The 27,429-nt window shown below is 40.3% G+C and overlaps 1 protein-coding gene across 1 annotated transcript; it reads right to left on the bottom strand.

Annotated features, from left to right (window-relative positions):
* Positions 1-5,498: 5,498 nt before the first annotated feature.
* RAB32 (RAB32, member RAS oncogene family) lies at positions 5,499-25,817 on the bottom strand. Its single transcript, XM_041423532.1, has 3 exons — positions 25,388-25,817; positions 9,246-9,523; positions 5,499-7,043 (listed from the first exon to the last, which is right to left on the bottom strand). Exons 1-3 carry the CDS (start codon positions 25,614-25,616, stop codon positions 6,894-6,896), a joined length of 657 nt encoding a protein of 218 aa, XP_041279466.1. The 5' UTR covers positions 25,617-25,817; the 3' UTR covers positions 5,499-6,893.
* Positions 25,818-27,429: the final 1,612 nt, after the last annotated feature.

Genomic DNA, 27,429 nt, shown 5'->3' with positions numbered 1-27,429 from the left:
TAGAGAGGCTTTAATTCTTTGCTCTGTTAAAGGATAATTACTACATAGAAAGTTCAGAATGGACCTGACCTTTACCATAAACTCCTACAGTAAGTTTGTTTGCTGAGTGATGGCATAAAAAGCATGTATCTACATGCTTTGTGAAGGAAAAACAAGATCTCAAGTTTAACATCCATCAAGTTACATCTTTTTATTTATGCAAGAAGTTCATTTAGAATTCCATAACCTAACAGCAATGACAAGGACAGCTTGTTTGGAAAGAGAAATTAATCTGAATTTCAAACAAGCTAGTTCTAACTGGCAAAGAATCTCTAAGGTCACATCAGCTCTTTCACTGCCATAATGTCTCAAGCCATGAAGTATATCTGACAGACACTCCCTGAAGGGAAGAAACTGTTAGGGTAGAGGCAGCCTGACAGAAAATGTGGAATAAATGCACAAGACAACAAAACAAGTGTTAGGAACCCATTGAGATGTCAGTAAACAAACATTAAGGCAGCACATACTGATTAGCAATGGATGGATGACCTTCTGGTCATCATTCTTCTAAGGTGCCATTCAAAACACCAGCTTCTTTGTTTTTCCCTGAAAGCATCACAGCAACAGCTACAGCACATGCAAGTCACTTACAGGAAAGCAGCCTTTTAATCTTAAGTATATCATACTTTTCTACAGCAACACATAGTAGCTGAGAAAGTAGGAAAAGGGTAACTATGAACAGCAACACTACCAAAAGCCCTCAGGGATCTTGGAGCTCAGACTTAAGTCTCCTCTGATTTTACAGAGGGCACAAGGACTTCAGAACAAGAGAGAGTAAAAGTTTTTGCCTTAAGAGAAGTGGTGTGGGATTGGGGCACAGCAGAATGTCTAGAATAAGTGATGAGTAGGCTAAAGACACTCATTCTTCTCAGAGATGCCAAGTGACAGGATTAGAATCAATGTGAGAATTTAAATAAATTAATCTTTAAAATAAAATTTTATTTTTAATTACAGTGAAGCTGGTCAAACACTGGAACAGGTTTTCCAGCAAGACTGTGGAGTTTTTAATCAAACTGGGCATGACCATGAGGAACCTGCTCAAGGTCCGAGCAGAGGTATAGGACTACACAATCTTTCGAGGCCATGTCCAACCTTACCCATTCTGTGGTTCTGGGGAATTTTCCATAAAAAAATGAGTTAAGGTCAAAATCAGCTAGAGGATTCTGTAGGAACAGATGATTTATTTTCAAACATGAGATTGCAACACTTACAAGATGAAAGGATTTTGGTTTTGTATTTTGAGACATTTTTTCCATTTCTTTTTATCAAATGATAGGAAAATCTAGGTTACAAAATTAATGCTTTTAACAGATTAAAAAAATCCCACTGCCCTTAATTTCCAATACTCTCTTTTATCTGTTTGCTAAGTGAAAGAGTAGGTGGAAAAGATGTAAGGAAGGTACAGGTCAGTGGAAAATAGTGAACAGAGGAGGACAGCAGTGCACTGGCATTTCATTAAGTGCAGGCAGTGAAGAAGCAGGAAAAGAGTGAAGGGTGATCAAAAAAAGAGCAATTGTGAGTGGAGAACATTAATGCCTGAGAAAATGAAAACACTGCAGTATGTGATAAAGCCTGGGAGGAGCAGTCTGTGCACTGAGTCAGGAACAGTCAAGTCACTGAGGTGACATAGGCCAGGGAACTGAATTTGAGCAAAACCATCCTCAAACAGATGGACTGAAACTATGCACAGGCAGCTCTCGTCTGTTAACTCTTAACGTGACGCTAGGGAGTAAAGTGGATTATGAGAATTTTCTTGGGTAAACTGATGAAATAAGACAAGGTAGGGGGAAAAAATCACAGCCAGTTACATAATAGAAAATAGTTTTTGCCTAAGCACAGGACTTCAATGCCATTTCAGAAATATCTTATGATAACATGTCTCACCTGATTTTGTCAGGGACAAGGTTTTTCCAACATTCCAGCCTCTCTTGAATTTGACACAGTGACAGAAAGGTGGGGTTCATCAGTCCTATGTTACTATTCCACTTACCTTTTTATTTTCAAGTTCTTTATTTGCTAGAGCACTGTTCTATCACATTCTCTCATGCTATAATCTCATTTTGGAGAAACACAGACCCCAAACATTCTGTTAAATATCAAGCAGCTGTTCAAGTTCAATTTAAATACAGCAATACCATCAAGTCCCATGGGACTGCTCAGGGCACTTATTTAGGTAAAAGTGTGAACTGAGGACCACCACAACTTTGATCATCTCTCTACTCTCTATTAGAGGGATAAAACAGCCTATGCCCTAAGAGCAGGCAGGCAGCAGAGGAAAATCAAAGTGCCTCAGAGAATCATGCAGAGCCATTGTCTTTCTTTTGTAAATTTACATTTGATGATACAGGAATATATTTCTATGTCAAAAGGAAAGGTTTTTTGAGTTTGTGTGAAAACCCTATCTGAAATCTGGAGTTAAATAAGACAACTGTGATTCTCTAACTATTGGAACTGTTACAGAATTTGGATATGGACAGAGGAAGTAGTATTACCTCTTTAAAAAATTCTAGATATTTGACTAAAAAGATACAATAAAATTGTGACAGTAGCCTGAGGGACAGAAGGGTATTTTTTTAATTGAGAATACGCAATCTTAATGTAGTGTAAATTATGGAACTGCAGAACCTATTAAATCTCTTAGTACACTATTTTACCTTAGTATTTTGGTTTTTACAATTTTTTTTAATAACAAGAATGCAACCTTTTTGCAGGAGATTTAAAAAGTTAAGTCTTCTTGTTCTAAGTAAAGGCATATTGCAGATCGCAGCAAATCCTTTTTAACAGTGATTAACTTTAGTGTGTTTTAAGTAAGTGTGGCTGGAGTTGTATATGCAGGCTAAAAGCAGAAAGCTGTACAATTTGAAAAATGCAAAATGTAAGATTGCTGGATAACTATGTTTTAATAGAAACATGATTAACATTCTTCATGAAAAGTTAGAAACAAGACCATAAGCTGATGCAAGATGTCTTCTAACTTGTTTTAACCAAATAAAAAAAAAAAACAACTTTGTCTTCTCTAAATAATATAAAACAGTTTACATTCCCTAACTTCTGAAAATCATAAAAATTACATGAATTATTGTCACACTTATGCCATCATCCATATGCCAAGTGCCACTCTAGCCACTTGAGCTAAGTCATTTGATCTAATTGTGCTTAAAACAATAACCCAATGAAACAAAATGGCATCCTGGAGGACAATCTGATGAAAAGTTCTTGCTCCTTAAACTATTAAATACAAGAAAGCAGTGATTTTGGGGATCTTGTGGCAAAGGACCATTGAAAACAACAGTTCTTTAAGTTTCAAGCAAAGTAGTTTCCCTGTGTGGTGTGTTGACCCTGGCCGGACAGCAGGTGCCAACTAAAGCCACTGTATCACTCCCCTCTCAGCTGGATGGAAGAAAGGAAATATAACAAAAGGCTCATGGGTTGAGGTAAGAACAGGCAGTGATCACTCACAATTCCTCTCATGGGTAAACAGACTTGACTCAAGTAAGTTAGTTTAGTTTACTACAAATCAAATTGGAATAGGATAATGAGAAATAGAAACTAAATCTTAAAAACATCTTTTCCAACCCCTCCCTTCTTTTTGAGCTTAACTTTACTCACAATTTTCTCTACCTCCTCCACCCAGTGGTGCAGGGGGATGGGAAATGGGGGTTTGCAGTCAGTTCATCACATATTGTCTCTGCTGCTCCCTTCTCAGAGGAGGACTCCTCACATTTCTCTGCTCCAAGCATGCGACCCTTGCCATGGGAGACAATCCTCTAGAAACTTCTCTAATGTGAGTTCTTCCCCTGGGCTCCATGAACTGTTCCAGTGTAGGTTCCTTCCAAGGGGTGCAGACCTTCAGAACAGACTTCAGCTCCAGCATGAAATCCCCCCATATCCCAAGACCTATCAGAAAACCTGCTCCAGCATAGGCCCTTCCATAGGGCCACAGGTTCTGCCAGGAGTCTGCTCCAGCAAGGGCTTTCCACAGGGTCACACACTACTTTGGGCATCCATCAGTTCCGTGGTGACATCAAGTACTGGGTCTCTAGGAATGCCTTAAACTATTCCCCACAGATTAATTATTATAGAGGAACAAATGGTTCAATCTAAGGAGCTAGTACAACTCCACAAACCTGACAAAAAATTTAAACAGAACTCTGGAGCTTGGAATAGCTAATATTTTCCTAGAACTGCAGTTAAGATACATCAGAAAATCCTGTATTGAAAAAGTCACTCTTTGTGTCTGTCTTCCACATATTTTTCCAAATCAAAGTTTTTGGGTTAATTAGGATAGGGCTTCATGACTAGTTTAACTAACCTATACACTTCTGTATGAACTGCAGTCCCATTTCCCTCGACCAGGGAGACACTACCATTTCCTTCCTCAGGCCAGTCTTTTCTTACTTTTCTTGTTCTGACTGGATCAGCTTTCCCAATCCAGCAGCACAGTCTTAAATGTCACAGTGCTCCCTCTCCACAGGATAGTGAGAATGCAGTTTGTAGCATAAAGCAAGACTAGCATTCTATTAAAGCACCAATTCTTTTCCTCAGACAAGCGACACAAGATTAAAAAAAAATTTAAAAACTACATCCTGCAGGTAGTTTTATACTACTGGCCTCAGTAGTAACAACCTGTATCTAACCAGAGGTTTAGAAGACGCAAAATAAGGAAAGTGCTTAAATATAGCAGTGGTAACTCTTCAAGAAAAAGTTTAGACATTCTTGAAAATAACCTGCATAGGATTATATTATCAGTGACAGGACCCAGATGAGATTCATGCACTCAGGCAGTCACAAAGCTTGAGTTTGGTCTCCATTTTGCTGTTGAATCTAAACACTAAAGCAAAAAAAAACCAAAAAAAAAAAAACCAAAAAAAACCCCCCAAAAAAACAACAACAACAACAAAAAAAAAAAAAAAAAAAAAAAAAAACCACCACCACAATCCACTATAGCTGGGGAAACTTCCCGTGGAAGTAAAGTTGGCATTTACATTTGTGCAGCTTTAATTGAAGTTGGAAAAAAGACAGTACAGCAGAGATTAAACATCAAAAGTGAGTTTACAGTCAAAATGGAGTTGTTCAAGTGATTGAATAGGAATATTGTGATAGTTTCAACTCTCAAAGTCAGACATTGAACAACTTTCCCAGGGCCATACAGTCTCCATGGTTTAAGACCAGACCACATGAATGCTTAAGCACTGTGCTATGACTTTGCTTGGAGAAAGACAGTGGCTTAGAGGACATCCTAAGATCCCTTTCGTCTGAATTATCTTAGGATGCTAAGCTTAATAAACCCAGTTTTGATTTATGCCAAGCCTTGCTGTGGTAACTTGAAATAATTCTTTAACATAGCACATACTGTAGAAGATAAAGTTATTTCCAAATGTCAATGAAAGTATTTGAATATAGGGTGGAACATATGAGAGGATTCATGTTCTCAAAAGCATACACCAACACACAAAAGATGCCCAAATATATTTATTTAACTCTTAAAAAGTATGTTACTTTTTAGAAAAAAAGACAGCCTAAGAAATCTCAATACAGATTAAAGTATATCAAATCCTGCGTCTACCTAATTCTGATGTTTACCCAAACATCAGCACCATCACACCCAGCAAGGTAAGACTTCTGAAGTCAATAGCAATGAGGTACCAGGACAGAAGAAACCCTTAAAATAAAGAGGAGCTTCAAAGCCTTTGAGCCAATCAGAGCCAGAGTTCCAGAACACATTCAAGAACTATGAAATATCTCTAATCCTTTTGAACTTCATTTGCTGCCAAAAATACATGAGTATTATAACAAAAACATAAGTATCTCAGTATACAGTTACAAACTGGTAAGCCAGTTCATTAGTTCAAAGCAGTCAAAAGAGTTCTAAAACTGACAAAGACAGAGCTTGGGGCAGAAAGGTTGACAGACTAGCATGAACCAATTAAGCTATTTCCCTCAAGACCTCTCTCCTTGCTCATGGTATTCAGAAGCATCTCTAGGCAGAAGAAAAAGTTCATCATCACAGGACAGTAAGATACTTTTTGTACTCTTGGTAAAGTTTTCAGCGTTAGTGCATGAAAAAGTTACTAGATGCTTATTTCTGGATGTGCATAGGGGTGAGGTTACCATAACTATGTGCCAGCAGTACAACTGTATTCATTAATGTGTTTCATATGTAAAGTATTAGCTTAAAATATTCAGCCTTAAATTGCTGGAGATGCATTTTTATTAGTATCTCTATAACAATGTCTTTCCCTTGTTAAACACAGTAACAACCATCTTGCTTTTATTCAGTGGTAAAAGCCATCTACTCCACTCAATCTTAGTGATCACACTAGGAAAGATACCTCCCATCTGTCCTTGGCCCCTTGAAGATTTCTGGGATGTCTTGATCCAGGAGAACTAGCAAAGAGACAGATCCTCATGGTGGGGATAATAAATAGGGACAATTGTGCTGGTGAGAAGGCTCAAGCGGGGCATAAATGGTGACAAAAGAAAAGTTGACTTTAAAGGTGCAAGAGTCTAGCCACCTAAAAGTGAGTCCTATTTGGAATGTAGCATATGTCCTAGAAGCAAACCAGACACTGAATGTTGTCTTTGTTCCTTTTAGGAGTGTAAACACTACCTTATGTTCTCAAGTAAGAAGACACTAATCAGACTTAGATGCAGACACTCAAGCAAGTGGAATGATAACTCACAAGATACTCAGTTTCATGCTAAACAAGAATATGTAAACACCCAAATGAGTACCAATTCATATAGTACCAGACACCCCATATGGATTGTCACAATGCAGCACCATAGCAGCAGTTTGATTTAAAGCGAAGTCCTGCTGCTCATCCCATCACATCTACTGAACGGTGGTAGCATTAGCAGCACTGTGATTTACTCTCTGCTTTCAATGGGTCTAGATCCAGTTTTGGTTTCCCCACATCATTCTCTTCATTAGGAAAGGTTTTGTAATTGGCAAGGATGTTTTCCACCAAGAATCGAGCAGCTTCGTCTATGTTGATGTTGTCCTAAAAATGTTGAAAGCAAGAAAGTCAGTGATCTTTTTGAAACAGTCACACATTCCTATTAACAGTCACACTTTCCTAAAACTATCCAAAAAGAAAATAATTCTTCAGTCTCATCAGCAGAACACAAACAGTTTAGATGCAAAAAGTCATTGCTCACACTTCTTTTTCTGAAAAAGTTAGCAGAAAGGTTGGAGACAAAATTATTCATCCATATTACAAGCTGAAATCTGATTCTAATCTAGTAGGCATTCAGGGGAATGAGTGTCTCCTCTATTTGGAAGACTGACAAATGCCTAAGTGCATTTCTTCATCAGGAAAGATCCCAGGCAATTATATCATCTGTAGTATCGTCCTACCTTTTGGAGCCTTTTTCTGTTTCTGATGGAATTTGGATGCACTTAAGTAAGAGGATCTTTTCCATGATCCTCAAAATCACAACTATTTTCAAGTGCCTCATCCAGCTACTCCACATATTCCAGTGCATACTTGGAAAAATCCCTTCCCATATACCCTAAAGAAGGTAGGTGTGCAGGATACTTAGAGATGTATTTTGCCAGAATATCCCAGTTTCTGAGGGTCCAAGCTGAGTCTCTGGACACAGATTTGACCTGGCTGGGCCATCTGGCAGCACAGGGATGCCATGTTTGGAATTGCTCATCTTTGCTTCCGAAGGAAATACCAGCCCAGTATATTACTGATGACTGAAGATCCAATTATCAGTTCCAACAGAAAGGCAAAAGCAGATTAATAGGATATCCAAGTGGGCAGGACTTAAAACCATAAACTACTTTGGTGTGCTTATAAAATGAGACAGTTGTCCTAAATTTTTGCTGTTTCAACTACAACTCTTCAGAGCTCTAAACAAGTCAATTAATACCTAAGCTAGAACTTATTGCCTGGATTTTTCTCTACAAGAGATCTGGATAGATTTTTCTCTACAATTATTTTCTACAACGAGAACCTTGTTTTACATTTTCCCATCTTAAATGCCACCTAAAATGCAAGTTGTCACTAGAACTTCACATCAGTTTTTTTCCAATGTTACTGGCATTTACTTTTAAGCCATAATGCAGTTTATACATAGCAGCATTACAGGCAGGTAAAGGTTCAAGCAAAACTTCTACAAAAGCAGAATCTTAGTATTCTTTTTGAGCATAAAGAGCCTTAAAAATAGAGTTTTTAGTAACAGATGGGTGAGTTTGGAAATATCTTTTCAAATGCTTACAAATTGTTAGCTAATTTGACTAATTCCTTTAACTGTGTATCCTTCTGTTAAAGTAAACAAAGAACAACTTGCTACTTTGTTTCTTATGGTCTTAGAGACGCTTTGCTTTTTAGAAGTTGTCTAAAGATCATTGTGTAACATTTCAGCAGCAGCAGCTGAAGGAAATAGGCAAGACAAGGGAAAAGTGGGACCTTGAGGCCTATCTTACTTTATCAAGGATTTATCAGCCAGACCAGTAATCTGGTCTGTCAGCCACACTGTCCTCATCTAGAGGAGCCCTTAATTTTAAGAATCAGTTGGGCTTTAAGGAAATATTGGGTTTCACTTCCAGCTAAGCTGCTGCCAGTTCAATCTGTGCATTGACAAAATGTCTGTAGACTAAAACTGTACAATACATGAAATTACTCAAAGTTAACTGAATAAAGCAGCTGTCTTTCTCAACTTAATTTACTACACAGAACAATTTTTCTCCAGTTCAGTCTTGACATTGCTTGGTAAAATACAAAAGTGCTTAAGCAACACTGTGGGTAGGTAGTAATGAGTAAGCAAATAGTTTCTTCACTTCAAATCTTGCTGTTTCCTACACAAAACAGTGACAACAGAAAATGCAATTTAAAAGCCTGCACCTAAAGATGACCTGTATGTTTTGGGAGTAGTATTAAGTAATACTACTTAATCAGCATTAAGTTGTATTAACATCTAAAGAATGACTGATCCACATGCATGCAAGATGAAAAAAACTTATCAAACTCTTGATAATCAAGGTTTCCAGATAGTTTCAAGATGCTCTGAATTTGAGTTAATTTTTAATCTAAACCATATATGCCTCATCTTCAGGAATGAAGCTAGCCTGCACATCACTTCAAATTTTGCTGGATTTGACTACCACTTCTATACTCTAACTTTATTTCCTACATGATTTCATCCTTCTTATGCCAATATTCAAGAGACTAAAAATATTTTTCTATTAAGCTCACCTTGGCAGATGTTTCAAACCATCCAACAAAGCCACCTTCTCTGCAGAACTGGTCCATTTGAGAGGGATTCTGGCTGCCATCTTTCTTTTGGTCACACTTGTTTGCAAGGAGAACAGCAGGGATGGGGCTGCCATTGGGAAGTAGTACTTTACTGTCCAAATCATGCTTCCATTTTGAAACAGCCTCAAAAGTGGAGCCTCTTGTGACATCAAAGACCACAAAAGCACCAACTGCTTCTTTGTAGTATACTCTGGTCATATTTCCAAAGCGCTCCTGGCCTGAAAGAGAGGACAGTCACAGAGTACATTTATATTGAACTGTATTCAGTGTAAACAGATTAGTGTACCAGCTTAATCCACAGAAGTTTGGCATTTGGGTCTAGTCACCTAGAGCATAAAACATTGCCTCCTCTATCTGACCTAAGTTCATTGTAACAGCCATTATGTATACTATAACATATCAAGTCAGATGCTTAAAGTAGTTTGCAGTCCCAACTACAACTTGGAATTTTTCTTAAAAAAACCCCTTAATTTCTATACTTATATAGTCAACTTATTTGTTGAGTAGAGTTCTTTGAGAAGTAATGCCTAAAACCCAACACAGCTGTACACAAATCATTATTTCATCAAAGAATATTAAGCCTTGTATCTTAATCTAGTTGCTTCAGCTAAAGACTTATACTCAGCCTTTTGCTGAATGGTGAGCAACAAGGGGTTTTGCAAGCTTCAAGGCTAACAGCCTTCAAAGCATCTTCTGAAGAAGTCACCTATATTACAGACTTTTCCTTAGGGACAAGTTCAAAAGAAGCTATTAGCTTAACAGTTCTGGCTAAATCCGTTAACTTTGACTTCATTTTTTCAAGTCTAAGATTTACTCTGGATTAATTTTCAACTGTAGAAGTGCTACAGAAATCCCAGGATTTAAAACAAGAACAGTTAAAGTACAATTATTCACAACAAAAATCCAGGAAAAAAAAATGAATTGCCCATAAGCAGAGAAAACGCAAAAAAAAAAAAAAAAAGCCTTTTCTTATTAAGCACAACTACTTCAGCCAGAATACTTGAAATATAGAATTACTGTGCCAGTTCACTTTTTCTTCTGTTTGATAGATCAGACTATCATGGTGTGTTTACATTTGAGTGTGTCTAGCAGTATCAAGTCCTACCACATTGTTTGGAAAGTCTGGGCTACTAAAATAGCTTTCTGCTTTGCTTGGAAGTCTCCACTGGGAAAAGCAGTCCCTGAACTCTATGATTTAGTTTTACAGTGTATCATCACTTGAGCTTTTATCTTTTCATGCATATGAGGTTTAAAAACAGATAAAGGAAGAGCTGTATTTGGAAACCTAGTTGTCCTCTGTTTACAAACATTTAAGTCCACCTTTGATTAGCAAGGACAAACAGATACAAGGAGAATTGGGTGCGTATCACCTTCTCAGAAAGAGACCAAAATTCAATAAATGAAGTTGACAAGAGATCCTGTTCAGCAGTGTTCTTTTCCAGCTCATTTGCCTCATTTTAATGTCGGTAATTCAGAGTATGATTAGCTCATTCCCTACAGACAGTGTCAGAAAAGGTTGCCTAAGCAGCTACTAGAATGGCCTGAAAACAGCAGCAGCCACATTATAGAGCCAAAGAACTATAAAGAAGCTAACTTTATCTCTGTCTGTTCACTTTAAACTATGATGCTGCAGAAAACAGCATCACTACCCAGCATATTCTTCAGAATGGAGATGACAATTTTTTTCCACTACATCTTGTGTAAGAACAAGCAGGATCTAAGAAGAAAGCTCTTATCTTCATACTCAAAACTCAAGTTTTAAAGCAGCATTTATGTCATGGACTTTAAGGCCATGCAACAAGTTAGGCACCAAGCCTGCATCTCTGTGACTATGCCTCTGGAAAAGCCACACTGCTAATACAATTCTCATAAACAGAGTACACTATTAATTCACATTGTCTCCCCAGGCTGGACTTTCATGCCTAAAAGAAGTTTTTAGAATAGCCTTACTATAAACTATACCACTGACCACTGTTTCCACTAATCAAGTACTATTAGGGAAGAGTTAGATCAGAAGGCTTTTACTACTTCTGCCTGTCAGTGATGTCACATTTAAAGAAACTTTACCCTTAGAATGTAGGGATTTTGGGTTTGGGACTTTTGGTCAAGTTTTTTTAATGGAGTTCCGCACAGTCAAATTTACTTACGTTAAGCCAGTCACCGCACAGGGCACCTTTGAGGAGATCCTTCTCAAGTTCCTCCTTTGTTGAGCTGTCAGTTTCACTACCAACTCCTGTCACATGGGAACATCTTCGACTATGCTAAAGCACTGACTCCAGTACCCAATGCAGGGAGATATCCCTTGACACCAAAGGACAGCCCCACAAAACAAACAGAGTAATCTCAAGGTCTGCAATGCCCTGTACCAACCTCAGTCTTCTACAGAAAGAGTTCTTCAATTCAGCCCTGAAATGGTCCAGAATTGAACACCACTTGCTGCTGTTTACATGAGACTGAACATGAATCTGAAGCAGCAAGAGAAACAGTCCCATTAGTTGTCGAGGTCCGACGAACCAATCTCTAAGTGCTAACATCACCACACAAAATGGAAGACATGAAGAAGAAAGAGGAACACAGGACCACGCCTTGAATCTTCCATCTTGCCTTCATGACCCCCCTGTACCTATTTTTCTAAAATTTATATTTCCCTCCATAAAGATATTATTCACACCCAAGAAGTTCTCATTTCCTCCGTCACAGGTTCTTCTCCTTTTGATGGATCGAAATCCAACCACCAAACCCTTTTGGCATCATTCCAGGGTTTCCGAGCCCCCCAGGGGCTCCCCTGGTGTCTCTGCACATCCACAGTGATGTGCTGAGATCCCACAATTAGTCATCACTATTCAGTGTCTGGAGAGCTGGGAGGCTTTCAGGCTTTACTAAAGGCTGCTTTTCCAAACACTTGATGAACATTTACATAAGAAAATCAAGTCGTACTGGTTAGTTGCAGGAACGTTTGCTAGATTGTTACCAGAAGGAATAGACAGAGTTTTCATATGTAGTGATCATGCTAAGTTATTTAGCAATTGCAGAAAAGGTCATCAGGCAGTAACCATTTCTCAGATAGCTGTGCATGCTGTACATAAACAGGGCTGCAATCACTGAGCACAGTGAAGTATATTATCATTGACCAAATCCCTTCCTGCCTATTGCTCTTCCATCCAAAACAGCTGTAAAGACAAAAATTGTTGACAAGGTGGCCATACGAGCCTCCTATAGCAATAACCATTCCTGAAACACTCACAACAGCACATTTAAGGCATACAAAATGGTGAAATCAGTATAGTGTTACATATAGCTTCCAAAGAAACAAAGCTACAAAGCACAGCTCAGAACTAAGCCTGAGGAGTCAGCCAAGGTTAGCCTTGTACAGTGGCTGCTCACAGTGTAAGAAGACAGAAGTCCTGCTAGGAATGGAAGTCAGCATGTTGTTTGGTATTCTACAGCAGCCTCAGTATAAACCATGGGCTTTGGCTGTCCACAACAATCATTTAACTCTTATTTCCAGCAACTCTTATCTCTCTCGTAGTATGAGCTTTAGATTTAGGAAAACATCGATACATATTCTTCCACAGTTTTAATTTGGGTGAAAGTAGAAAACTGATGTGCCTATCAGCATGAAAGCTTCTATTTTTACTTACTAGATTAAAGCTTTATATTAGGAAGATTTGCTATCTTTTACCCTTAAACACACATAAGCTCAACAGCATTGGATTCTTAGAGATTAAAGCCTTTTAAGATATATAATAAATAATACAATATATTAATAAATATGCCAAATACCACCCAACATGAGTGCTTCCCTTTTCTAGAGTAACCCAAAACAGGTTATTATAGAGCTGTTTTCACCTCTAGAATTCACATCCACTAACAATAAACCTGACCTGAATACTACCTTGCAACAACTCTTTCATCTTGTCTGGAGCCTAATGAAGATGGATATACTATTTCATAAAAAGACAGAAGCAACAAAACATGGCCTGCCCAGAAGGTAAGAGTTTTGTTTGGTAAAAGGTATACAACATGAGGCAGGAAAAGAATTCAGTTTAAACTGAGTGGACTTTCTTTACAGTCATGTAATTACTGCTGACCTTCTTGTCTAAGATGCAGAGCATTCTAGACAACCTTTTGAAAATTTAACAGTAATTTCAGGCAGAGCTTTTGCAAGCACTTTTCTGCTTGCAAAAAAAACACTAATCCTCCAGATTCTCAAAGTTGAACATAATTCTCTTTGTTCTTAAAACTAAATGTCTCAACTTCTACAATGCACCGTTCAGAGATTTGCCATGCCCCTTCCTCTGTCCAGCAAGATATTTGCTATGGGCATTTCTCCATATGTGACAATAGTGTTGAGCAGTACAGAAAGTAGATCATACCCCCAAAGAAGAAAAAGGCTAAAAGTGATCAGATTAAACTAGACTTAAAATCCCCAATGTGTATAATCTTAGAAAGAAGAGAGCAGGAAGATAACTAGTTGCTCAGTACAGCAATATAGAAAGGACATCACAATACTGATCATTCTGATAGGTCCAGTGACTGACTAGGCATAAATCTGATGCCACTACAGTATATCTTTTTAGTAGTTCAGGTGTAAATGAGAAGCCAAGATACAGGACAGGGATCAGAAGTTTAATTTGGGGGTATGGAAGTGACTTCATGTAATGCAAAGTTCTGCATTCTCTAACCACTGTTTTCATATCAAAATGACTCAGCACCTATTGTCATCATATTTTCCAGTAATTGCAACAACCTTAAGTGAAATATTTGCACAATGACATGCATCAGGAACTAGTCCACTTCCCTCCAGCAGCACCACAGGAATAAAGTTGAGTGTAAAACTGTATTAGAACTTGGGAGCTATTCTTACTCCCCAGTTTATGTTGTAAAGGGTGTGGAATGTAAGTTAAAAACTACATGAAAGAAACTATGGGCTGTAATTTAAGATTTAACATTAGAAGCTTTATATTTGTCCTTTACTTTCCTGCAAAAGGTAAGTTATTATTGTAACCTAGCCTTGAAGTACATTTTGAAGAGTTTCTAGATCAGTCTTTCCCAGTGTAAGGGAGAAACACGTGTCCTTTTTATTACAGAAGTGTGACTTAACATTGTAGCAGTTCTTGTGAATATTTAGCAAAAAAGATACCCTAGACTCCTATTATTTCACTCATAATTTCAACTTCTAACTCCTCCTACATTATGGGAATTGGGGCTAGAAAAAGCAATTTAAATGTACAAATGACTGCTGGATATGCACAAGGAGTTGTCAAGCTTCCTTCCCCCAGACTACTTACTGTATTAATGAGTTAATAGGCAGTTTATATCAACTAATACATGAAAGCTTTTTTTCCAGGAACACCTGAGTGACAATTCCATATTTACAGTTCCAATTCTCAGTAAAGTTATTGTCATCCAGTGTGATGATGTAAGTTTACTTAAACTAGATTTAAACTAAATCCCCATCCAAAATGTCTGGGAACATAGTTCAATCCTCTGAGTCAGAACTACTGTCACTTTCAAAACTCACCTAAGCCCTTCAAGAGCCACAGGCAGGAAAAGACCACACTTTGGATACCAGCTGGATTTGAACACAGAAAATATCCAGAACTGCCCTGAGGATCAATCTCCCAGTTCTCCAGATATCTAATGCACATTTTAGCATTACCAGGGTCAGGTGTGAGTTGACTGAAGTTCCTTTTTAGAGAGATGCATAAACATGTTACTGGCAAGTTACCACTGCTGACAGCTATCCCCCATCTACCCAAACCACCACATCTTGTCCCAGAACTGTCTTACCTAATTAGACTGGCTCGGCTATTCTGCAAGAAGTAGGTTAACCAAAACACTATCAATATTACAGCCCATGTTCAAGTGCATCTACCTGCTTTTTCCCACAGATAGCAGCCATAGATTGAGAGCAGACAGACTCCAAGACTTAATACCAGATGGCTCCCCACTCCTCAGTCTTACCCATTTCAGCTATAAGTGTAAAGTTGCCACAAGTTAGAACCACAGCGGTGTTGAACTATGCATTTATTTAATGACTGAAAAATTTGCAGATGACATCAAGCTGAGTAGTGCAGCTGACAGAAGGATGGAATGCCATCCAGAAGGACCTGGACAAACTTGAGAAATGGGCCTATGGGAATCTCAGGAGCTTTAACAAGACCAAGTGCAAGGTGCTGCAACTGGGTAGGGGTCTCAGCACAGGCTGGGGAATGAACAGACTGAGAGCAGCTGGGCCAACAAGGACTTACGGGTGCTGGTAGATGAGAGGCTGGACATGAGCCAGCAAAGTGCACTTGCAGCCCAGAAAAATCACTTGTATCCTGGGCTACATCCAAAGCAGCATGGCTAGCAAGGCAAGGGAGGTTGATTCTGCCCCTCTGTTCTGCCTTTGAGACTCCAACTGGAGTGTGGTATCCAGCTCTGGGATCCCCAGCGTAAGGACACGGACCTGCCGGAGTGAGTCCAGAGGCAGGCCATGAAGAGTATCAGAGGGCTGGAGCACCTCTCCTATGAAGACAGGCTTAGAAAGCTGGTTGTTCAGCCTGAAGGAAAAGCTTCAGGGTGACCTGAGGCCTTCCAGTAGCTAAAGGGAGCCCTACAAGAAAGACAGAGAGGGGCTCTTTACAAGAGCATGTACTGACTGACAAGACAAGGGGAAATGTTTTTAAATTAAGAGTAGGTTTAGATAAGATATTAGGAAGAAATTCTTGACTGTCATGGTAGTGAGGCACCAGAACAGGTTTCCCAGGGAATACCCCATCCCTGGAAATGTTGAAGGCCAGGTTGGGTGGGGCCCTGAGCAACCTATGGTCATGGCAGCAGAGTTGGAACTGGATGATCTTTAAGGTTCCTTACAGCCCAAGCCATTCTGTGATTCTACGACATTAGCAGCTCTAGCAGATGTTAGAAACCTGTCAGTGTTAAGGAACATCCAGCTTGACTTTTACTTCCCACCACTGTGAAAACATGTATTTGTGGTTCTGGTGACAAACACAGACAGGCTAGGAAGTGAGAATTACTAGAATATTATATCGTCCTGTAAGAGACAAGTACTAGAAATAGCCTCACTGCCTGCAGTACTTAGAGTTTCTAACAGACAAAAGGAGCCTCAGACAACTACAACTGCTAGTGCCCTTTCTTAATAAGGGAGGTAGGGGTAAGTTAACTGACCACTGGATGGACCTCTTCCCTACACTAACCCTTCCCTAAATGCTTCAGAACAGTCTTCAGGACAAAAGCCAGTTAATCCCTGTTCAACTGACTCACACTTTATCATAAGAGACAACCTTTGATCCCCTGATTATGTCTATATTAGAAAGCTGCGGGGTGCAGTTGAAGCAGTTCTGTCGAACAATGCAGTGTCAGAGGCATGACACTGACAATATACTGTACAGACACAGTATATGAAAGACTCTGTAGTCATTGAAGAGTTACTGATGAATATCAGCCTAAGTGCAGCAGTCTTTTGATTATTTAGATCATATCACAAAGTATTAAAGTATGTTCACAGAAGTCGCTATTTCATTCTGAAATGTTAGGAAGCAGTTTTCTTTAAAGTTCCATTTCCCAACACAGCCAGTTTCTAAACTAACAATTTGTTCACTACATTCAACTTCAAAATCAATGACTAGTCCTTCCATTCACTGCTTGCTATCATTATACTTTAACACAGGACAGTCCTGTACACTACCCATGAAACAGCAAGAGCACAGTGCTGGAAGCTAGACGCCAGATTTCCACCAGGAGCTATGATCGCTTCTACCAACCTAACAGAAAAGGCATGCCATTCTCTCCCACAAAGACAAAGTTTTCCCTCAAATAATTGCACCACCCTCACCGGGAATTTTACAGCAAGACTGAAACTTTCATTGCTGCCTGTAGTCTTGGGCTAATCTAATTACTTAATAGTCCAAACTGACTTCAGCAGCTTACCATTCTGTCTTTAAAAAGTTGAGAGGCAACACCCAGCACTTAACAGTTCAATGGGCTTTGTCCAACATCGTGTGTATTTTATGCAGCAGTATGACAGTCATGTTTGTAAATCCACCTCTTTTTTTTTGCATCTTTGCTAAACAGCAAGTGAGAGATAAAGTCCCTGTTTAAGCACTAGATTTCAATCCCCAGAAAATCAGAGTGTGACCAAGCTAAACAATTTCTAACTAGCTGTCAAATGCAGCATGTATAGAACAATTCCCCTGCATTAGTATTCAAAGGGGTTGACATAGTCCAGTTAGTGCCAGCAACAGCATGATTTGGTACTTCCTACCTTGCTTTAGCAAGACTTACCCAAACAAGTCATCTGCCAGAGTTAAGCTATTTCATGCCTGCCATTCTCTGATCCATATCCTTTGGTGTGCTGCCCTGCAGCCAGAGCTGCACTGTGTACTTCACAGTGATGCTGCATGGCACTACAGCATTTCACAGCACACAGGAGAACAATTCTAAAGTCAGTTTGTCTCCAGAACAACTTTATCACGAGACTGAAAAAATGTTAATCTCTAAAATGGTCAATGTGTCATGGCACATTGTGTGTGATTGGAATTTTGTATCAAATTGCTGCCACTTTGCTCTATCCAGCACTCAGCCTGGGAGCATTTAGAGAACAAGTTCCCATAAGCTGTTTGCAGTGACAGTCAGAGACTACCTCTCAACCTATTATTTGAAAAGCTGCTAAAATCCATACAATAAGGAATATTTGTTTTCATTACCTGCTAAGGTAGAAGCCTCTGCTACTGTGAGTTTGCCAGCCTTCTCTAGATAGTTAAGACATTTATTTCTAAGCAAGCTCTATAAAGCCCTGAAATCCTTCCATTTCTCAAAGCATAGTCACACTCCATTTATCCTCTTTTTGCGTTTCCATAGCCAGAAGAGATCTTTGAATACTGAACATTGTACCACAGTAGCTTGAGAAGCATGCTGTGCTTTGTAGTCACTGCTTACTGCTGGTCATGCTAGCTCTAAAATCTGAAGGAATTTCACAAAAGGTATTCCTATATTTCCATGCAAAAATATAAACAGACATTCCCTTTCTGCAAACCACTTCTTTCTAACATGGCATATCACACTTCTGAACCTCTGAAGCAAGTATTTGGAGGGAACCATTTACAGCAGACTACAAAAGCAAAGCAATGGTTACCACTGGAATTCATGGAGGGTATGTCTGACAGCTGTGAGACTGAATCCAGTAGTCTCACTCACCACTGAGAGGAAAAATCTTATTTTTTACAGCATGCTAATACCTTTTCTGGAACCAGTCAGCTAAGATTATTTTCTTTTCTTTACGCCATAAGTTGAGAATTACCCCTTTTTAGCACTTGCCAACTCAAACTGTACTTGTAGATATGCACTTTGGTAACACCCTAACATGCACCTAAAGGAAACTAAACTGGTAAGAGGCAAAGTGGAGATGTAAATAAGGTCAAGCACCAAGACTCTTAAACTGCAACTTCTGAAGATGCAAGGAGAGTTGATAAAGCTTGATTTACATTCATGTGAATGCCATACATTAAGAGAAAAGTGTATATTCAACATTGTCTGCACCAGTTTGTCTCTGAAGGGCAATGTGCTTGACTTGCCAAACCAGCTTAATTTCTGACTACTTGAGTCAGTATTATATGAAGGAGAGGAATATAATACTTGCCTTCAGAAAAGTGGGTGACCCATGTAAGATTATAATTTCCGCAAAGTATTCCAGTTTTACAAACTAATCCAAAAATTAGTTATGCTGAGCTCTATGTACTATTTTTCCTCCTGTCTACTGTATTGCACGTAAGAATTCAGGTATTGTTTGCCTTTAAGGTAGATTTCCCCTGTCCATTTGATGTATACCCATTCAGCCATCCCTTATTCTCTGTATTAGAGTACTAGGAAAGAGTTTTTATTGTGATCTTGTAGGAAGCACAAAACTTCTGAGCAACTGCTGGGTGACGTGTTTGAAAAGAAGGCTGAAGCACCATCTATTCCATAGTGAATAGATGCTCAAGCACAACGTGCTTTTCCATTGTTGACAGGAATTAAAAGTACCCATAAGATAAAGACACCGAACTTTATTTTAAGCCTGTACTAGATCTGGTGGCCTTTTAGGATCGCATTTTTAATCCCATTTCTCACAGAACTTCTTGAAACACCTTATGAGGAAATTCTAAGCTCATTTCCAAGACAATCAAAGAACATCTTCTCAGTTCTCACATTTAACTAAACACTCCTGCCTTGCATAATCAAAATTATCACCTATCTAGACTATCTTACAACACCAACATCAAGACAGTAGCATTTTCCATATGCTTATGGAATTCAATCAAGCACAATGGTTATAGGTTTAGTCCAAGATAACATATACCGTAGTTTGAGTGGCTACATAACAGTACTAAGCAAAAGTACCTTTGCCATTATGAATGCTTTGGTACCCCACTGATAAGACATGGAAATTCCTTCATTAGACCAACAATCATACCTCATACCTTGATAACATTTCATTAAAAGTATATTTAAACAGGACTCCCAAAAAAGAAAACATTCAGAATCTGTTTGTATTCAGAGATGTCTGAAAGATTGAAAAACACCAAAACCCCAAGCTAAACCCATTCAGAACTTATTCCAATATTTAGCTGTAGAGCTCCAAACACAGCAAGTCATTCTGAAGTGAAAGCTCATAAACCAAATCCAGTTATTCCAGAAAAGTCATAAGAAAGGACACCCACACAAGATTTCCCACAGAGGGGTGGTTTCTAGAAGGAAACAAAGTACACTTTCAGTGCTGTTTCTTGCCTCTGAGTTCAAAATCTACATAAGCAGGCCTTCTACTTCCCATCCCCAAACTTTACCTGCTAGTCTTGCATGTTTCCAGTAAGCACAACACTTAAGCAAATTTTCTGTCATGAGTTTTATATTTAAACATGTGTGAGCAGGAAGCAGTCAGAAATTAAGTCTTTCATATCTCATGAGTCTGCAGACATAATCACCAAGAAGATTCCCCAGCCCTGGCTGGGAGCTTTCTGACCTGCCTCAGCTATAAGCAAAATGATAGCATTCCTAGTCTCCACCTGAAGACTGGTCCTGGAACCTCCATCACCATATAAACTAGGAACCAACCTCAGAAAACTTACTAGTTTCTGAAAAAAAACTCTGAATTCCAAGTTCTGCATCCATTTCTGATACGGTTCTTTATGTGCACATCCTTCACTCATTAAGACTATATATAGTGGTGAGAAAAAAAAAATCCCCACATTTGAGGGAAGGTTATGCCTGGATTGTCTTCCCTTCACCTTATGCTTACTTGTACCAGGCACATAGCTAAGCAATTTTTTCATGGTTTTTTCTGCAAGAGTTGCCATTTTAATCCCTTCAACATGCACTGTGGCTAAGGACAAGTTGTAACAAGAATATCTTAACTACTTTAGAGACTGCTGCCTCCAAATTCTCCACACTTAGGAGAGAGAGCATACATGCCTCTGGCACAGGTAGGGATATGGAACAGCAGAAGTTTTCTGATTGTTTTCCTACAGACTTTCAGGGATGTATTAACATCACTTAACACTTGCTTTAGACCTTATTTAAAAAAATAAAATCAGTCCCTAATTCAGGAAACAAGCTAACGCCCCAGTACACAGAAGCAACTTGGCAGCCACACGCCAGCAGCACAAGTGCAGACTAACTGGAATATAGAGTTGCTTGAAACTAGGGTTTTCACATGGAAGTAAACTATCTCACATACTATAACTAACTGCCTGGATGCCTTTGAAAGTCAACCATATCCACAGTTTCCTGTACTCTCTCCCACTTTTCATGGCTTCCTATAGATAAGCCTCAAAGTTATTTAGAAAGTTAACTTGCTCTTAACATCAGCTCACATATCTTAACACTTTTCTTCATACAAAAGACAGGTTATTCCAGCTCTTCCTCAACTTAGTATTTAACCAAAATACTTCATCTGATTTCTCCACCCTCTTGGGGACCTGTATATACTTATAACAAGTTACAGTTCAGTTCCTCTCAAGGAGACATGCAAGATTTTAGTATCAAATTTACATGCTACACACTGCTTATCATTCAGCTCTTGAAATCCTTTAGACCATGTTTACAGTACCAAAGTACAATGAGTCCTCTTCTGTTTGGCCAACTTCATAGACATACTCTGCCAGGTAAAGCATCACTTCAGTTTTAATAAATATTTATACAAAGAAATCTTAATAAAATCCTGTAAGAAGAATGCTATTACACAAAAGTTAATTCAGAATTCCTCAAAAAAGCTTTAAAATCAAATTCGTTTACCAGTTGCCATTAGTGACATTCTTCATGAGAAGCCAAACTCAAGCCACCATCTATGATCTTTACCACTCCTGCTCTCCAGCAAAGTGCACTTCATACAGGCTGATGTGAGTGACAGTGATTGTCAACTGGTTTTACTAGATCAGCTCAAAAGTTTCTATAATACTGCAAATCCTTTAAGCGCTCTTTCAATATCACCTGACAGCTTCATCAATGTGCAACACTCACCTCCTGGGCACACTGTGGTCAGTGCAGTGCTCACTAAAACAGCACACCTGTCAAGTAGGAATCTCTACTGTTTTGAAATAGACTACAAAAACACTTCCCTATCATTAAGATTTCTTTGGTTTGCATTTCTATACCACGTCTCATTCCTACATCCTATTTATTTTGCCAGTCATTTATGCCCTTTGATCAATGCTTTAACACTTTCAGAATTTATCCAGAAAGATAATTTTCCATTACTTCACGCATCAAAATAAAATAAAAACAAAGCAACAAAACACAAAACCAAACCAAAAAAACCCCAAGAATAATGCCGAAGGGCAGCTAAAGTTCCTGCATGAACACACAATCTATTCACCTTCTTTCAGAATGCTTCTTTCTTTATGCTGTAATCAAAATGATTTGACAGTGACTGATCAGTCTTACTCTCAAGCTTTTTCACCACCTTTATTTAAAAAGTTACAACCTGTGTCTAAAAACTAAAACAACCTATCTCTGAAATACAAATGTTTAGGCACAACAGTAACCTTTCTCCCTCTTCATTATTTTACATCCCTTTCCCTTTGATGCTGCTGCAAGAATCTGCATTACTTTGTACCTTACAACAAGAGGGATATTTTCAGCAGAAAAAAGAAAAAGCATAAGCAGTGTAACATGGTCATGCTCTATTTGACAGAATTATCTAATCACAAAAAAAAAAAAAGACCCAAAACCAAAACAACGTCCGCTAGCACAAGAAATTGAAGTAATCCAGTAACCTACTGCATTGCAATAAACAGCACAACATTCATCACTTTCCCTACAATCAAATCAGAAGCAGTATAGTATCTGCATTATGATCTTGAGCTGATGCATGAACTACAGGGTCAGTTCTTATCATTGACTTAGGTACAAAACTTTAGACCCAGCTCTTTAAAGAAAGCTTCTTACGATGAGCTGTTATGTACAAGCTTTGATCTAGTGAAAATAACATCCCTTTCTATGCTTAAGGGTAAGACTTTAATTCAACAGCCTTTTAAATGTATCAAAATAAATTCAGAATGCCAGCACTATATTGCTTGCAGGGAAGTCACATGTAACCTTACTTACCATAAGATTCAGATCTCTTCAAGAGATCTAAAGCCGTTTGTCTGCACACACCAGCAGGCAAAATTATCTACGAGCTGTTGAAAGCCAGAAGACAGCTGGGCTGATGAGTTAAAAAGGGATGACTATCACATGCTCAGACACTGCTACACTTCAATAAAGCACTTTAGAGAATGTTGTCTATGATTATAGAAGCCATCTTCAATCTGGTTCTTGAACTAATAGCTTCAATATAAATCTGTTAACATCCTGACGTATTTAGAAATATTCCTGATTGTACACATATACAGCTGCAGAACACACTCCCAGGCTGAGGACTTCAGCAGCTTTAAGACCATCAAATACCCTCACGAATACTAAAACAGTCTTTATTTTACTAACTAACTCTCAGATGTCAAAGGCTATTGGAGTCCAAATTGTTGCTGTCACACTGGCTCATCACAACCCAATCAAAAATCACCAAGATTACTTCTCTTCTTCGTCTTTTTTTTTTTTTTCATTGGGCAAGATCCCCCCCCAGCCCTTTGGAAACAGAATACCCTAAACTAGCACAGCAGACTAAGAGTTTGGAGTGCAAACTGCAGAACAGTTGTATCTTCCTTTTTAATTTCTGCTAGGGAAAGACTAGTCAGGCGTTTCATGTAAAAGTCTTATAAAATAGGAAAAATATTACAGTGACAGGAAAAATTTTAATTCTTCAATCAACTTAATTCTTCAACCAATTTACCACAAGCTTCCAGGAATTTATCAGCAGCTCTTCACTTAGTCTTCAGCTAGTAGTGTCAAAAATACTCCAAGGGCAATAATGAAGAATGAAAAATATTGTCTTCTGGATCATGACATTAATGCATGGATGTAGTGATAGAACTTCCCAAGCTGTAAATAGGTTCTGTCCAAACTTTGTGACAAGTTAAAGCTAAGTTTCTACCTATCCTGTTGAAACTGATTGCTTTGGCAAAGCACACAGCCTACCCAAGTCTAAGCAATAAAGGGCTGAGAAGTCAAACACAAGGATGGCAGCCTGCCAAACGCCAGGATGCCAACAGCCTCCCCTCTTCAATCTTTGGAACCCCGGACTTGCTAAATATACCCAGAGGATTGCAGTAGTTTGTACTGATTCTGTTAATTGAGACACAGAAATTTAAAACTGATTCACAAGAGCAACACATCAAAAAAGAAAGCTTGCCAACATCTCACTTGCTCTTCAAAACAGCAATAAGAAAGTATTTTCATTTGCCCTACAAGCCAGCAACAGAAAGATCCATGGTATATTTCAGCATATGGCAGTACAAAGGCTTTTCAATTTGAGGAATCATATTTGAAGCGTTTTAGAGCAAGAAGACCAGGAGCTGAGGTACAGCTGGTCTGTCACAGGGTTACAGCAGCCACATGTCACACTTCCTCATTTCTGAGCTTCCACTGGTAAGCATAAAGTTCACAGAAACCACAGAAACAGTAACTACCGACTTTTTCCCCTTGGGTCTTCCAGCAGTGCAAGTTTAACACTAGCATTTGAAATAAAGTCTGCTTCTTCAGATCCAAGGAGATATTCTGAGGGTGGTGGAGAGGGATGAGGAGAGCTGCAGGGTTGCACACAAAACTAGAGGTGCAATACTAACCAAGGTGATTACGGAGCTAAGGGACAGACTTCTTATGAGACCACAGCAAAACAGAGATTGTTCTGTAGCATTTGACACCACAGCATAAGCAAAGTTAACCATGATATGTATACAGTTTGAGTCTTGGAAGCAAAAGACGCTGAAGAACAGGTTTGAATCATATCTAGGAAAAGAATAATGCCTGGTTTGGACAAGGACAGGACTTTTCTGCTTCCATGTGCTCACAGTATGCTTCTAATACACAAATTTGTCATTTGAATATAGAACTAAACATAAGAGAAGTTCCATTCCCTCACTCAATGCAGCAGAGATGAAAACTACTTTTAAATTAACCAGGTGACTCCAAGCACACAAAGCTTAAGCATTCTTCCTTTGAGGAAAATTTTAGCTGTTTGAGTTACCCTTAACCTGTAAAGCATGGTGCATTAGATGCACTACAGAGCCATAATCCTGAGTTAATTTCAGCAGCAGCCAAAACCAAGGCCACCACCACCCAGACAAGCAGGTCAGGAGGAGCAGTATGAGCAGGAACACCCCCGGAGCCCTGGATCCAGCAGTGAGAGTAAAGCAGCAGTTGGAGGACTGCTGTAAAACCCTGGGCCAAGCCAAGAACCCCACCAAGTCTACTAACGGGAGAGGGCAAAGCCTGTAAAAAGCGAAAAATTTCACTGTAACATGAAGTCCTTCCTCTACTCACACCTCAAGGGCAAGAATGAGAGATGGCTTATAACAGGGGTAAGACAAAAAAAAAACCAAGAAGAGACATTTCCCAGCCAAAACACGCTTTTCTTCGCAGAGGCCGGGCGCCGGGCCGCCGACAGCCGGATTCCCAGCGGCGTCCGGACGCACCCTGCCCGGAGCAGCCCGCCCGTCCCGTACCTGCGATATCCCAGAGCTGCAGCCGCACCAGGGTCTTGCTGTCCCAGTTGATGACTTTGAGCGCAAAATCCACGCCGATGGTGGCCCGGTAGTGCTGGGAGAAGAGCTGGTGCACGTAGCGCTTGATAATGCTGGTTTTTCCCACTCCCAGCTCCCCGATCACCAGCACCTTGAAGAGGTGCTCCCGGCACTCCGGCACGCCGCTGCCCGCTCCTTCCCCGCCGGCCATCCCTCCCTCCCGCGGAGTACGGCGGAGAGGCCGGGCTGCCGGGGCCGCGGCTCTCCCGCTTCTAGACTTTCCCAGGCAGTAACTTTCCTCCAACTTTCTCCAGCCGGCTCCCCGCAGGGCCAACCCTCGCCGGGCGGGGGAAAACGAAGCGGGACAGCGGGTGGGAGGGAGCAGGGAACCTCAGCCACCACCTGACTGCAGTCACAGGACGCGGAAACTCCGCGGGCTTATAGCGGCCCGGGGGAGGGCGGTGGGAGGGGCGGGGAGAGGGATCGGCCCGCCTCGCCGCTCCGGGACACCGGCTGGGAGGTGGGAACGGGAAAGGGCCAGAGCGGGAGGAAGGTGTTCCTCTGCAGCCGCTTCGGGCGTGCCGGGCTGGGAGCGGCAGGACAGCGCGGTGTGGCCCTAGCGGGGGCTGAGCTTCAGAAGAGGGCTCGGGTTGGGAAAGTGTCAGCTGTCCGTACCATGCTGTCCGTACCATTCTTTGGTACTTTGCTTCCAACGGTGGTGGCCGCAGCGAAATTTTCTCCCGGTGAAGTCTCTGAAAGCAGCCGGGTTCTCTCCCCACCGTCCGGCAAAGAGTGTTTTATGGCAGAGGGGTCCGTGGGACAGAGGGCTTTACCAGGATGCGTGGCGATGGAAGCCTTCCAGTGGCCCGTGCTCGCTCCCAGCCTCCATTCCCGGGAGCCAGCTTGGGGAGCTGTAGGTGCACGGTGCTGCGCCCCGGCCCCCTCCCCGCTCTCGCAGGCCCTGCAGTGCGGCCTAGGGCAGCGTGCGGGCCGGGCCGGGCCGTGCTGAGCCCGCCCGGGACAAACAGGGCCGTGCTGAGCCCGCCGAGGTAAACAGGGCTCTGCTGAGCCCGCCCGGGACAAACAGGGCCGTGCCCAGGCAGCGGCAGTGACGCAGCAGTGGCTGATCTGTGGAAGAGGTTGGGGTGAGCAGGAAGAAATCCTCATCTACAGGATTGCCATCAAACACCTACAGCTAAATTTGGTTCCCTCCTGTTCCTAAATTGATCTAATAAAAATATTTTTGTTGTTCTCTGGTTGTTTTAAAAATTACCCTAGCCAAACATTGAATCGTGCAATGGTTTGGGTTGGAAGGAACCTTACAGATCATCCAGTCCCAACTCCCCTGACATGGGCAGGGACACCTTCCACTAGACCAGATTGCTCAAATCCAGGTCCAGGGATGGGACATTCACAGCCTCTCTGAAACAGACACTTTCTTAGAAATCAACACAAAACAAGTTTCCTGACCTTAGGACCGTGTGGTACTATGGGTGCTGACTACAGGTGCTGGGAAAAAAACAAAAAAAAAAAAAAAAAAAAAAAAAAAACCCCAAAAAACCACAAACATCTTTACTAACATACTCTCCAAATTAAACACACAATCCGAGGTGTCTCTGCCAGTAACAAGAGAATGAAGTTGTGTGGTAGTGTCTCCATGCTGTAATGCTTGTTTATCATGTAAATACCTAAACAGAACTATTTTGTGCTGGAGAGCAATGGCAACCACTCCAAATGGGAAATGTTACTGGCTTGTCTGGACAGCCTGTGTGTATAGAGGCAGGTAACCCAAGGGAAGATCTGACTAGCAGTGAAGGGATACCTCCAGTAGGAAAGAAAATAGCACGTAAAATACATGGTAACATCTGTCAAACAACCATCAGTTGCTCCTGATACTGTAACAGTTTTTTGCACATACTAATTTCTTTACAATGCTTTAAATTAGTGGCTTCAGTAAAATGATCCAGATATCCTCAGGTGGGTTTTGGAGAATGGGTATTTCCATGTTACACAGACGTGGTGCA

Source organism: Onychostruthus taczanowskii, unplaced genomic scaffold, assembly GCF_017590055.1.
Source record: "Onychostruthus taczanowskii isolate IOZ18803 unplaced genomic scaffold, ASM1759005v1 scaffold78, whole genome shotgun sequence".
Lineage (NCBI taxonomy): Eukaryota > Metazoa > Chordata > Aves > Passeriformes > Passeridae > Onychostruthus > Onychostruthus taczanowskii.
Note: the sequence above shows the minus strand (reverse complement) of the source record. Positions and strands in the feature narration are given on the sequence as shown.